General features: G+C 41.1%; 3 protein-coding genes across 6 annotated transcripts in view; all 3 read left to right on the top strand.

Moving 5' to 3' along the window:
- LOC141753168 (rap1 GTPase-activating protein 2-like) overlaps positions 1 to 14326 on the top strand; it is a 467886-nt gene that overhangs the window by 64530 nt on the left and 389030 nt on the right. The gene's annotated exons all lie outside the window — the stretch shown is intronic.
- On the top strand, positions 4908 to 5879 carry LOC141752427 (odorant receptor 131-2-like). The gene has a single exon (XM_074610391.1). It carries the CDS (start codon positions 4908 to 4910, stop codon positions 5877 to 5879), a length of 972 nt encoding a protein of 323 aa, XP_074466492.1.
- Positions 9588 to 10559, top strand: LOC141752428 (odorant receptor 131-2-like). The gene has a single exon (XM_074610392.1). The coding sequence runs from the start codon at positions 9588 to 9590 to the stop codon at positions 10557 to 10559; it is 972 nt and encodes a 323-aa protein (XP_074466493.1).

A 14326-nucleotide genomic window follows, 5' to 3' on the forward strand; every position in this document is an offset into this window, starting at 1 on the left:
CGAGCCTAAAGTGGGGCTGGAACAGATACCAAAATCTCTGTTGAATTTGTTGTTTATCCAGTTTAAAATAGTAGTATAAATAATTACATAATTATTAGATAAATACAGTTTTAAACAGAAGTAATTAACCTAGTGTACTTTATTATATTCAAATAAATTAAGTCATTGTAAATGTGTCCTTGTATCCCTTTATTATAGAAAAACACATTATTTCATCAATTTTCATTGTGCCCTAAAGTTAATGCACTCCTAAAATGTTCAACTTGGGAGCACATTTGCACATACTGTAAGTTTAGTGGCTCACTTTATTTTGTTTCTTCAATGAACTCTAAATTTGCACCACAGATCTTGGGTTTCTATATTAAGATAAGATTGATGAGACCTTTTTGAGTCTTTTTATACTTAATTTTCACACTTATTCGGTTCAAAATGAACATTGATAAATGCACACTTTTATGAAAAATTTGAAAATAAAAATAAAGCTGCAAGCAGCGATGAACGGGCCCTCGCCCCCTTGCGCACGTCGGGGAACCCGCTGTCGTGCATTCCCATGAAAGTCGCACACTGCGCGCAACAGTTAGAGGGAATTTTCTGCATGGAGCGCATGGCGCTGTAAGTGACCTGTTGAGAACATGTGGGGCATCCTTTAAAGGCACTTCTATGAGGGTGGGTGGCAATATACAACCATTTCTTGTTGCCAGTAGGTGGCGTTATCACCATAACTCAATAATGGCACGTATATGTCTTCAGGCCAAGACTCTTATAAAACATGTAAAGTTTGGGGCTGATTGGACAATGTATAGTCAATATACAACAACTTCCTGTTTCCTGTAGGTGGCGCTATGACTATCACTCATGATGGCACGTATATGTTATCCAGCTTGTGAAATTTAGGGCAGATCGGACTATGTAAAGTCAAGTTACAACAGCCTCCTGTGTGATGTCGAAACATCAAAATTCGCCGAAACCACAAAAGCTTCGTAATTTAGCATCATGAAGGTGTTGAGATTCTGCTGCCCGACTTTGAAATGTATCTCTTGAATCCTCTGGGAGGAGTTTCGCAAAGTTCCATACCTGTAAAGTGATAAAATAGCGTCTACTCACGTGACGTATGACATCATTGTTTGAGCGATCAAAAATTCTTTCATAATTTAGCGTCACATTAGTTTGAGGGTTATACTACCCAAATTTGACGCGAATCCGATAAACTCTCTAGGAGGAGTTCGTAAAAGTATGCATAAAATACATGAAAAACACACAAAATCACCCAATCACTACAGAACTTTGAATTTCGCACCAGTTCTGATGCGTATTTCACTTTTCGTGAGTTTTCGTGCATCCTAAGTGCCTCAAAAATGCGATCTCGCAGCAGAAAAATAATAATCCTTAGAAAAACAATTACTATTACTACTACGATTACTACCTAAACATTGACCCCTGCCCTATTAACTGCAATGTGCTCACAGAAAACATTCACAGCTAACAACTGGGTGTTGAAATGACCCCTGAAATTTCTTGTACTGCAGATCCTCTAATGGCCAACGGACACTGGCTCAGAGAAAACTGTACTTTAATCAATCGAAAAATCCTTTTAATAATATCTTGAAATGCAAAATAAACATATTTCTCCCTCCAAAAAGGAAGGTGTCAATAGTTCATTTTACTTCTGCCAACAACTTTTTTAAAGTTTAGAGTCATTAGAGTCAGTTTGTTGTATTTTGGGACGTTTCCTTAATTGTCTTCTTGAGTAAGTAATCTTGAGTGTAACTATTGTTGTGGCAACGCTGTTTTTCAGTCACAGAGAGAAATCCCTCCCATCTGACTTAGTCTCCTGGTAACTCATTTGTACACATTAAATATTCAAACCCTTACTCATTAATGTTTTCAGTAAATATTGACATAATTAATGATTCCTGCGGGAGTTTATCAGGAATCTTCATGCAGAGGTTTTTGACGTGTACCTCTGTGGAGACAAAGTATGGCAAAGTTTAAGAAGTTAGAATAAGTAAAGTCCAAAGTAAATAGAAAAAAACTTGTTGGTTCAAAACTGTGCTTACCCATTTCAAGCTGCGCTTTACAAGATTTAAAAAAAATGACATGTCTTCTCAGTCTGAAGTTGGTCTGCAACAAAGAGGAACATCTCTGCTTGTTCATTCTCTCTGTTTTACAACATGGTGCACAGTTAGGTACACTTAACACATCAATATAAAGAATATGTAATTAGTTGTAAATGGGGTACTTCATAGCATCTTATGCTAGCTAACATTAGATAGCTCCTTCATAGCTACATAGCTCCTTGCTAAACAGAGCAATGAGAATGAGAAGTGGCACCTCTATGTCTGAGGCCATGGTGCTCTGGAATATGGTGGATTGTGCCACTCGGTTTGGGAGTTGGAGTTCAACTATCTTAGTAAAATGGAGCATGACATTGAGAGGCGGTATAATGCAGGCGTTGTACCGGACCATCAGGGTGAAGAAGAAGTCGAGTCAGAATGGCAAAGCTCAGGATTTAGTTTTAGTTTTAAGTTCCAACTCTTACTTATGGTCATGATCTGTGGTAGTGACTGACATGAGTTTTATCCTCACTTGTAGAACAAAGTGGCGTCTTCTGGGGACGCAACACTGGGGTTCAGGAGCCAGGACTTTGGAGAAGGAATGGTGATGATACCCACCCCTCTCCAGGGTGTTTGTTTCACAGTACCAGCTGTGTTCTAGTTTTGACCCCACAAGATCAGCTTGAGCTAGCCAGCCTATATTATACTTTGCGAGTACACAAGGGTCCACTAGGGTCCGTATGACGTACATTTCATCATCAGTGGGTGTAGGCGTGGGTTCTGTGTGGACGTCCGCCTTCCGGCAATTTGTTGTGGCCGTATGGACCTGTCCCTTCCCCTTGACTTATATTCCCGATTACTATGGTTTTCAGCATAATACTACAGAGCATACTTAGTGCAGCAAACAGTTGTTGCCAATGTTGTGGGATTTGCTAAAAGCCACAACAACCAACAGATGTTTTTGCTGGTGAGTTTTGCTCTGACTAGGTCCCTAAAGAGCTATCACTCTATGCTCAGTAATGTGAGCTTGACAGACTTGTTGGAGGCTTGAAAGTTACCTTTCAGCAAAGGAAACAGCTCGAACATGTGTTTTTACAATACAAAACTGTGTGGACTTGCCTGAGCCGTTAAAGCTGTGATGTGCTTGGTCGTAGTGGGAGTAAATAGCACATTTACATACCCAATCATTAATGTAACAGGCATTCAGGCAAATACTACTGCTTTCATTAAGGGTGTAACGGTACACAAAAGTCATGGTTCAGTTTATACCCCAGTTTAGGAGTCACAGTTTGGTGCGAGCTCGGCACATTGGAAAAAATACATTAGGATATTTTTATTAATTTATTTCGAACAGACAGTTGTGCAAGTGCAACACTTCTATTCTATTGTATTACACTATACGAACACTGAAAAAACACATTCCCAAAAGGCAACAGGTCACAAAAGGCAAACTTAAAAGCATCTCTCATGCAATGGAACTCAACATACAAATAAAACTTTAGTTAGTCCCACCATAGCTATATTTAAACTTCCAAAGCACCCAAACATATATGTATTCTGTTCCGCCCCATTCTGCTCCCACTTCCACCGAGTACACATGAACCGTACTCCGGTCCACCTTTTCAAGTGGACTTGAGTACGGATCGACGAATTTCCCGATTACTGAATGGAGCGTTCATACTTATCACATGAACTGGACTTTGGGATCCAGCTTTTCTCCTGAAAGTGACGAGGCGCTCCTCTGAGCCGCTCAGCTTTTAATTAATTATTAATATTTCTTTTAACCGTTTTAACCGATAGCGTTCATCGGTTAAAATGCTTAATGTCTGTTGACGGTTAAACGGTTAATTATTAACATCCCTAGGGTCAAGTGTACTCGGACCCGTGAACCTGGGTCCCTGATGTGAAAGCACCCTTTCGGAATTGGCAGTGGAAATCTTTCTGTAAAGTGATATTAAAAATGACAGCCATGCTTAATACAAGCAAAAACAACAAATGAAAATAATACTACATCAGTATTCCACTAAGTTCGAGATAGATACTCTCCTATTGTCATGTCCACTATGGACATACATCACATGACCCGGGGCAGGGGTCAGCAACCTGCAGCTCTGGAGCCACATGTGTGCGTCTCTTTAGCTCCTCTCCAGAAGCTCCCTGTGAATTTATAAAAATGGAAACGAATAACTGTTTTTTGTTTACATTTTCCTTTTTATTTATCATTGTTGTAGGTCTATGGTACGACGGTACGACGGAGTATTAGGGTATTATGACTTTATTCTTGTAATATTACGACTTTTTTCTCGTAAACTTATGACTTTATTCTGTAAATCTCAGATGTTTTTTCCCTCAATGTGGCCCTAATACTCCGTAGTACATTTGCTCTTTGGCCCTCACTGCATTAGATTTATATACTATATACTTAGACTATAAACTGTGTTACCTTCATCACAATGATCACATGTTGTTGTTTTCTTGCCTAAATTGGCTCTTTTGATAGTAAAGGTTGCTGACCCCTGGACTAGGGTATTGGAAAATAATGGAAGAGAAATTACCTATTCCTAAACTGTTAACCATGCGGACATGTGATGGTGTCACGTGAACTTGGTGTGACGACAGAGCTCATATACAGTATGTGAGGGTAGGCAAACGTTGCAGACCAGCTCTGCTCACAAGGAAACAAGCACAGGCTGCTGCTGCTAACTGTCTAGAGAGGGAAAATGTATGTGGATTATTTCTCATGTGAACTCAACGGGCATGTCTGCTGACTTTGGAGCTTCGTTGTTGTGGCAATACAAACTGGAAGAAATTAATTTTGTGTTCTATAGGTTAATGTCTTAATTGCTTCTCAAAATGTTGTACGCAAATCAATCTCTGACCAACATCACTGCTGGAAAGCAGTATCAGGGGTTACTGGAAAGAGTGTTATTTTCCACTGTGACTACAGTACCATGCTGTGTGTTTCTCTTCATTAATGGAATCATGTTATTCACCTTGAGGAGTAAATTAGTGTTTCGTGAGACCTCCCGTTACATTCTTCTGTTTAACCTCCTTTTTGCAGATACTGTGCTGCTGGCACTGAGTCAGTTACTGTATCTAATATCTGCATCTAGAATAACACTAACATATCCTGTATGTGGTGTTCTCACCATGCTTGCTGATCTCACGAATGAAATCTCCCCTCTCACACTGGTGCTGATGTCTCTGGAGAGATATGTGGCTGTGTGCTACCCACTGAGGCACGCTACCATCATCACCATCAGAAACACAGCAGTGGCTATCATTGTGGTTTGGGCCTTCAGTTCACTAAATATCCTCACACGAGTTATTTTACTGTTAGATTTTCCATTTGAGGACATGGAGAGCCTGCAGATGAATGAGTTTTGCTCCGACATAGCCATGTTTCTTGGGCCAATGTCTGATCATTATGACAAAGCGTACACCTGTTTTCTGTTTGTATCAGCTGGTGTGGCAATCACTTCCTCCTATATAGGTGTGATGATAGCAGCCAGGTCAGCCTCCACAGACAAAGCTTCAGCCCAGAAGGCTCGTAACACTCTGTTGCTGCATATGGTGCAGCTGGGCCTCAGTCTCTCTTCAACCATTTACAACCCCATCCTCACAGCTCTTTCGAGAATTGTTACGAGGATAGTATTTGTGCGCACCCAGAATGCTTTTTATGTGCTTATTTTCATCTTCCCCAGATGTCTGAGTTCTCTCATTTATGGCATAAGAGATCAGAACATCAGACCTGTCCTCGTGTACCATCTATGTTGTCGACTGAAACTCTCAGTCGCCCCGGCCAAGGCCAAGGTCTCACCCTAGACTTCATGAAATGAGTTGAGCTTTGTATTTTCTTGTAAATGTAGTGTACATATACGTACAGTGCTTGAAGTGGATAAGTGCCGGTACTCCCGTTATTCACATATTGATGTGTGTATCGGCTGGTTTCAGCAATCTCTGTCGACTTCATTCATTATTTCTTTAAGCATGTTAAACTGTGTCAGTCATAATTAGTTGTAATTTTATTGCTATATTATTATACTTGGGCTATGCATCTTCTATAGTAGGCCAATAATACTCCAATAATATTCACACTGGAACATTGTAGGGTTAAGGTGTAGTGTTTATACATAGTGTTAATACTTAAAGTGCTTTCCTGTGTTATTTGTAGTATCACTATAATATATTATAGTATGTTTACAGGCTGGAATCAACAGCAGACAAGCGGGTATACATACAGAGCTGAGGTGTTTGAGCTGTTCATCAGGTTTTATGAGTAGTGACCCAGTCAGAATGCTCCTATATATTATACAGACACACATTCTGAATTTATACAGTGAATAAAAGATACTAGGAGATATTGGGTTTGGAGGTTGTCCCCTAAGAAAATTTGAAGGTTTTTGAATTAAAGCTACGCGTTTTATATAATTTTGGACCATTATTATTACTAGTTAAATGATTATTATTTATCACAGCCTTCATCTGAACATTTAATTCTTCTGAAAATGTATTGCCCTGTAAAATCATATTCTATAAATCAGAAGAGCAGATGCAGAAAACTTTTAAATAATGTTTCATTAATTATATTTGTTCCCAAAAAATAAGTTACGACGAACATTTGTTTTATTTTACAAAAAGGACGTGAACATTGTATTGATAAATTACAGCACCTCGTTCTCACCCCCCTCCACCGTGCCGTGTGTCGGCTCGTCCAGGTGCTCGCACTGATAATCTACCATAAACGATATAAATGATATATTATATGTGATATAAATGCTCTGATTCTGATAAGATGATAAAACATGCATCCCATGAACGCCTTTGACTTCCCTCCCCTCTCTCCCCGCTGTTCTCCTGGAGTTTTAATTCCTCCGATTCCACATTTCTAAATCCATCCACCATATTTATTAGAAATAGTCGAGTGTCACTGCTGTTTGTGATCATTGGTTTTAAATTACGTACTTATTCCACATAAGTGTCAGTTGTGTCTTAACAGAGAGAGAGAGAGGAGCAGACAGACTACGCACAGAGACACACAGAGAGACACAGAGAGACAGATAAAATAACATAACACAGATTCAGTAAAGAAATAAAACAATAACAAAAGAGCCAGGGGTATATCACATATATCACATTATATTATAAAAGACAGATGTTAAGTATATTGATAGCATTTTTGTTAGTCAAATTAGAGAGCAGTTTCACGTGTTGCTCAACAAAATATGGCTTTTTATCGTTAAATTTATATTTATGAATAAAAGATTTTTGCCAACATATCAAAGCTATTATAAGAAAATATGTCTTCTTTTTTTCCAAACAAAACCAAATACCACATTTTCCCATAATAATGTAAAAAATTAAAGATATGATCAGTGACAAATCCGTTTTTGTCATTGATCATATCCTTAAAGACTTTAAAGAGTTTCTTGGTGTGAGAACAAAACTGATTCTGAATATTCATCACAGAAAGAGCAGTTTGTATATGTCTTTTTTAAATTTCTGCATGTTGTGATTGGTAGGGTAATATTTATGAATAATGTCTAAGGACACTTCTTTAACCTTATTCACGATTAGATATTTATGAGGAAACATCCAGACTTTCTTTCAATAGCCTATATATAATTTACAAACTGATTCTAATGTCCACCCTTTGGGCCCACCACCCGCAGGGATAGGCATCGGGGTCGGGTGCAGTGTGAGCCGGGCGGCAGTTAAAGGCGGGGATCTAGGCGTGCTGATCCTTGGCATTGCAGACTGGCTCTGGGTACGTGAAATGTCACCTCTCTGGCGGGGAAGGAACCGGAGCTGGTGTGGGAGGTGGAGCGATACCAGCTAGATATAGTTGGGCTTACCTCCATGCATAGCTCTGGTTCTGGAACCACACTCCTGGAGAGGGGCTGGACTTTCGCCTTTTTCGGAGTTGCCCAGGGTGAGAGGCGCCGGGCGAGTGTGGGGATGCTCACAAGCCCCCGGCTGAGCACCGCTGTGAAGGAGTTCTCCCCAGAGAACCAGAGGGGTGGGGGGTGGGGCGGTGTAATTGGAAGGAACGGCCTTCCTGATCTGAACCCAAGTGGTGCTTTGTTGTTGGACTTCTGTGCTAGTCATGGATTGGCCATGACGAACACCATGTTCGAGCATAGGTTCCTCCGGAAGAGCTTCTCGTGCATCCCGGTGGAGGCTGGGGACATGGAATCCGAGTGGGCCATGCTCAGAGCCTCCATTGTGGAAGAGGCTGCTAGGAGTTGTGGTCAGAAGGTCATCGGCGCCTGTCGGGGCGGCAACCTAAGAACCCGCCGGTGGACACCAGCAGTGAAGGGGGCCGTCAAGCCGAAGAAGGCCCGGGGTCCCCGGAAACAGCTGATGGATACCGGTTGACCAGAAGGGCTGCAGCTGCGGCGGCCGTCAAAGCAAAAACCCAGGTGTGGGAGGAATTCCGGGGAGACCATCGAGAAGGACTTTGGGTTGACCTCAAAGAAGTTCTGGCAAAGTTCCGGGGTCGTTGTTACGAGCTATTCGGTCCTTGTATAACCAAAGTGAGAGCTGTGTCCGTATACTCGGCACAAAGTTAAACATGTTTCCAGGGGGTGTTGGCCTCCGCCAGGGTTGTCTCTTGTCTTAGTTTTCTTCGTGGGGTGGCTGGGCTCAGCCTTAGAGATAGAGATAACGTTATCATTCACTTCGACCAATGGTGCAACTTCATTACTCATTACTCCGTGATGAGGACCCGTCCTTTATGTAGATATAACACGATTCTTAGTTTCAGGTGATTATACAGTATGAAAACGGTGGTCGGGCTCCACATACATTTCAGATCTTTTAGCTGAAGACCGCTGGGAGCTGACGATCAAATGTTGGAAGTGTCTCAAGGTTGAGGCTAAAGATAAAGGCGGATTAAGCTTGTACTGTTTTAGTTCAGCTTATTGATGCCATATTTGAAAAAGCTTTTAAAAACCCACCTTTTCAGTCTTTATGTTTGGTAATTCGCTAAAATTCTTGTTGTATTGTATTGGTGTGAAGCACCTTGTAACTCTGGTTTATAAAGTTTACTTACTTGTGTACTACGTTTAAACTGTGTAAAACACGATCACATGGACAGGGGTATTGGGGAATAATAGGGCAGAGATTACATTACCTATTACTACTCTGTTAACCATGCTGACATGTGATGGGGTCACGTGAACATGGTTTAGGGCAGGGCAAAGCTGATATACACAGTTTGAGGGCAGGTAACACCTGCAGACCAGTTCTGCTTGCATGGAAACAAGCACAGACCTGGATGATGTGACTCAACGGGCATCTGTGCTTAAAGGATGTTGGATTTTCATTGTTCTCACAATACAAACTGGAAGAGATTTATTTATTACAATTTTATTGTTTGATGGTTTTACTGTTTTTAATTCATTTTTGTTCTTGTAAAGCACTTTGTGAATTGTGTTCTATGAAAGGTCCTATACTAAATACACTTGTTATTAATATTATTACAATGACATCAACAGGATAAATTTCTCATGTCTTAAATGCTTCTCTGAAATGTCACACGCAACTCAATCTCAGACCAACATCACTGCTGGACAGCAGTATCAAGGCTTACTGGAAAGAGTGTTATTTTCCACTCTGACTACAGTACCATGCTGTGTGTGTATCTTCATTAATGGGGTCATGTTATTCACCTTGAGGAGTAAATTGGTGTTTCGTGAGACCTCCCGTTACATTCTTCTGTTTAACCTCCTTTTTGCAGACACTGTACAGATGGCAGTGAGTCAGTTACTGTACCTCCTGGCTGCTTGTAGAGCAAAACTGACATATCCTGTATGTGGCGTTCTCGTCATGTTGGCCGATCTCACAGTAGTAATCTCCCCTCTCACACTGGTGGTGATGTCTCTGGAGAGATATGTGGCTGTGTGCTACCCACTGAGGCACGCTACCATCATCACCATGAGAAACACAGCAGTGGCTATCACTGTGGTTTGGTCCTTCAGTTCACTACATGTCCTCACACAAGTTATTTTACTGTTAGATTTTCCATTTGACAACCTGGAGAGCCTGCAGATGGAAAAGTATTGTGCCAAAGTAAACATACTTTTTGGCCCAATTTCTGGTCTTTATGATAAAGCCTACACTTATTCTCTGTTTGTATCAGCTGGTTTAGCAGTCATTTCTTCCTATATAGGTGTGATGATAGCAGCCAGGTCAGCCTCCACAAACAAAGCTTCAGCCCAGAAGGCTCGTAATACTCTGCTGCTGCATCTGGTGCAGCTGGGCCTCAGTCTCTTGTCAACTATACACCTCTCTTTCCTTGTAGCCATGTCAAACATTGTGACGAGGATCGTGTTTGTGCGCATCCACATTGTTTTTTATGTGCTTATTTTCATCTTCCCCAGATGTCTGAGTTCTCTCATTTATGGCATAAGAGATCAGAACATCAGACCTGTCCTTGTGTACCATCTATGTTGTCGACTGAAACTCTCAGTCGCCCCGGCCAAGGCCAAGGTCTCACCCTAGACTTCATGAAATGAGTTGAGCTTTGTATTTTCCTGTAAATGTAGTGTGTGTATATATATATATATATATATATATATATATAAATCTTCACAGCCAAGGCTGAAGTCTCCCCTTAGCAGACATGGAATGAACTCTATATGTTTTTTAAACTCATGCTTTCATCTGACTGACTTTCATAACTCAGCATATGCAGCATTGCCGAGAACAAATTCAAAACTCGTAAAGAAAACATCCTTTTTTTTATTCAGATGCAGACTATTTAGCATGTTCAACTGTAGTTTTGCCAGTATTTCTTAAATCCACCTATAGAGGCATGTCAAAATTATCATTCTGACAACCAAGAAAAGCTGCTCAAGTTGTCATTTCACTGTTTTAAATATTATCCTAAAATGTGGCTGTGGTATAATAGTACAATATTAGATAATATGCATCCAAAGCTTTTTGCTTTACTGGTGGTCCTCATATCACATGTTTTCTGTCCATTTAGTCTTGAGTTGCACATAATGGATTATCAGCTAGTTTGACATACTGCTAATAATAATAATCAATACTCACTTTTTGCCTCTGTATTTTCATACACTGTATAACTGCCAGTGAGATGTGCTAGTAAATGGATGTTATAAACACTACAAAGGTTTGTTCTATTAATAAACTTGGTCTACTTAATCTTTTTAAATTGTAATTTGATTCAGCCTAAACAAATAATACTATATAGTTAGAACACAACTATAGTCATGAGTGAATACAGGGCTGAAACGTTTTTTCATGCGATTAATTGGATTTATTTGGTGAAGCCATGAGAGCGGCTCATTGTAGTTTTTTTTTCAGATTGGTTTGCTGCCCCCATGTGGACAAGAAAAATCAATGAATGCAGCTGTAATGTTTAATAAAAAAGACAGTAGAATTGATGGACTTGTAGCCAGATTTTTAACCCAATTAGTTTCAACACCATAATCTTCACCAGACTGGTTGCTAAACTGATGGAGCTGCGACTAAAACTGTAATCTGAAAAGTAAATAAAGCTGTCGGACAAATATAGTGAAGTAAAAAGTACAATATTTACCTCTGAGATGTAGTGGAGTAGAAGTAGAAAGTAGCAGAAAATGGAAATACTAAATATTTTTAAATTATTATTACTATTATCATTATTATTATTATTATTATTATTATTATTATTACAAGTGAGTAGTTAGAATCTGGGGAAAAGTATTATTTTATTTATTTATTTATTTTTCCAATAACAAAGGAGAAACATTAAGGCATAGTAACCTAAACTCAATAAAGCCTCTTAACATACAAGGCACAATTGGATAGGAAAGATAGAAGAAGAAGTATTTGTATATATATAATTTATTTTTTTAAATAGACTTTATTTTAAATTTGTGAACAATACAAAGATCAATTAACCCGATACAGGTAAACGATACATATAGGGGAAATTAGGGGATAACTACAAACATAAAATTAAATTTAAAAAAAAGTAACATAAAACACAAAACCTACCAGGGGTTATTATAAATAAATAAATAATAGTAATTTAAATAAAAACATTAAAATGGAGTACAAACTCACTTTTTTACTAGCCTTTTTGTTTTTTGTAGAAGATGTAGTCTTAATATATATTTTTAATTTAAAATAGTTTTGCAGAATTGTAATGAAAAATCTGAACATGCGGATATATTATATTGAACGTACTATTGGATGCTACACACCGCCCTCTCCCACCTGGAAGGAAGGGACACCTATGTGAGGATGCTGTTCGTGGATTACAGCTCAGCGTTCAACACCATAGTGCCCTCCAGGCTCGTCAGTAAGCTTAAAGGGACTATTTGTAAGATTCAGAAATGCTGCTTAACAGCGACACCTGTGGCCTTGAAATCAACGAAAGTCAGCGTCGAGCTCGCGCTTGCTCGCTCTAAATAGACATGAACGAGCATCGCTCAAAACAGTGAGGAGACACACGTCAGCTAAAAGCACAATATCACTCTATATTTCAGCTGCTTGGCAGTAATGTTAGCTGACCAGACCAAGGTCTCTCCATGAATCAATGCTGATCCTAGTGTTGGCTTTTCCTGCTCAGCGCAGGCTTCAGCAGCGGGGCTCCTCAACGAGTTACGTTATCGCCTCCCGACCGAAGCCGGCAGCCGAAGACACCGGCACCCGGTCGGTAACGAGACGATAACGTAACACGTTGAGGAGTCCCGTCACTTCACAAGACACGGGAAACCTCTGTTGGTCTGGAGGAGCTGCAGCAGTTATTTCTGCACAAACGTCCACTGAACATTCACTAGATATTCTCAGAGCTAAACTAACTCTTCTGCAGTGTGGAGTGAGCAGCATGCACGTCTAGAGGTGGAGCGAGACAGCGAGGACGCGCACACTGTCTGTGTGAAGGAGAGCAGGCAGCGGAGACGAGGCTCATATGCGAAACGCGCATGTGTGCCGACCCGCTACATTTATACCCTTAAAAAGTTACAAACAGTCCCTTTAAGGATCTGGGCCTGAACACACCACTGTGTGACTGGATCCTGGACTTTCTGACGGAGCGCCCCCAGGTGGTGAGAATGGACAACCTCACCTCCACTTCACTGACTCTAAGCACAGGAGCACCACAGGGCTGTGTTCTCAGCCCCCTCCTGTACTCCCTCTACACCCACCACTGTGTGGCAACAAGAGCTTCAAACACCATCGTGAAGTTTGCGGACGACACAGCAGTTGTGGGGTTGATCTCCCATGGCAACGAGACGGCTTACAGGGAGGAGGTGACCACATTGGAACAGCGGTGTCAGAACAACCACCTCTCCCTGAACATCTCAAAGACCAAGGAGGTCATCGTGGATTACAGGAGTCACCATCAACGGCACAGCGATGGAGAGGGTGGACACCTTTAAATACCTGGGTGTCAACATCCATAAAGACTTGACATGGGCCACCCACACCACCGCTGTAGTCAGGAAAGCCCAGCAGAGACTGGACGCTCTGAGGCGACTCAAGACTTTCAGACTGAAACTACAAATCCTCAGGGACTTCTACCGGGGCACCATAGAGTGCCTCCTGACAGGCTGCTTCACCACCTGGTACGGCAGCTGCACCAACGTGGACCGTAAGGCCCTGGGAAGGGTGGTGCGCTCGTCCCAACACATCACCGACCTGCAGGAGCTGTACACCCAGCGGTGCCTCAGGAAGTCCCTGAGGGTCATCAGGGTCAACATCCCCTTCCCCCCCCACAACAGCCTGTTGTCCCTCCTGCCCTCTGGTAGAACATACAGGACCCCCCCCAGGAGGACTCACACCAGCAGACGGAGGAACAGGTTTTTCCCCCAGACCATCAGACTTTTAAATAGATAATTCATACGACACCTTCTCACACAAAAATATATCTTATTCTGTATATACTGTATATGTTCTTAATGTATATGTTCTTAATATGCCCCTGGACAACGCCAGCCATCCTCTGCACGCCGTCATCACCAAACAGAGGAGCTCGTTTAGCGGCAGGCTGCTGCTCCCCAAGTGCTCCACAGACAGACTCAGGAAATCCTTTGTCCCCCGAGTCATCAAACTGTACAACACCTCTCTAGGGGGGGGGGGGACAAAGGAGGACGGTCTGCAGGACAGATAATAATGCACTATACTCACTTTTAACAGTCTCTTCTGCACTATATTCACTTTTTTTAATAGTCGTGTATCACAGCTGTTACTCTGCACTATATGCAGTTTTAACAGTTTTTCTTCTTCATCTTGTATTTTTATATCTGGTATATTTT

Source organism: Sebastes fasciatus, chromosome 16, assembly GCF_043250625.1.
Source record: "Sebastes fasciatus isolate fSebFas1 chromosome 16, fSebFas1.pri, whole genome shotgun sequence".
Classification (NCBI taxonomy): domain Eukaryota; kingdom Metazoa; phylum Chordata; class Actinopteri; order Perciformes; family Sebastidae; genus Sebastes; species Sebastes fasciatus.

Bases quoted from the DNA above. Each gene is read 5' to 3' on its own strand.
- LOC141752427 (XM_074610391.1), top strand. From the start codon at position 4,908: ATGTTGTACGCAAATCAATCTCTGACCAACATCACTGCTGGAAAGCAG.
- LOC141752428 (XM_074610392.1), top strand. From the start codon at position 9,588: ATGTCACACGCAACTCAATCTCAGACCAACATCACTGCTGGACAGCAG.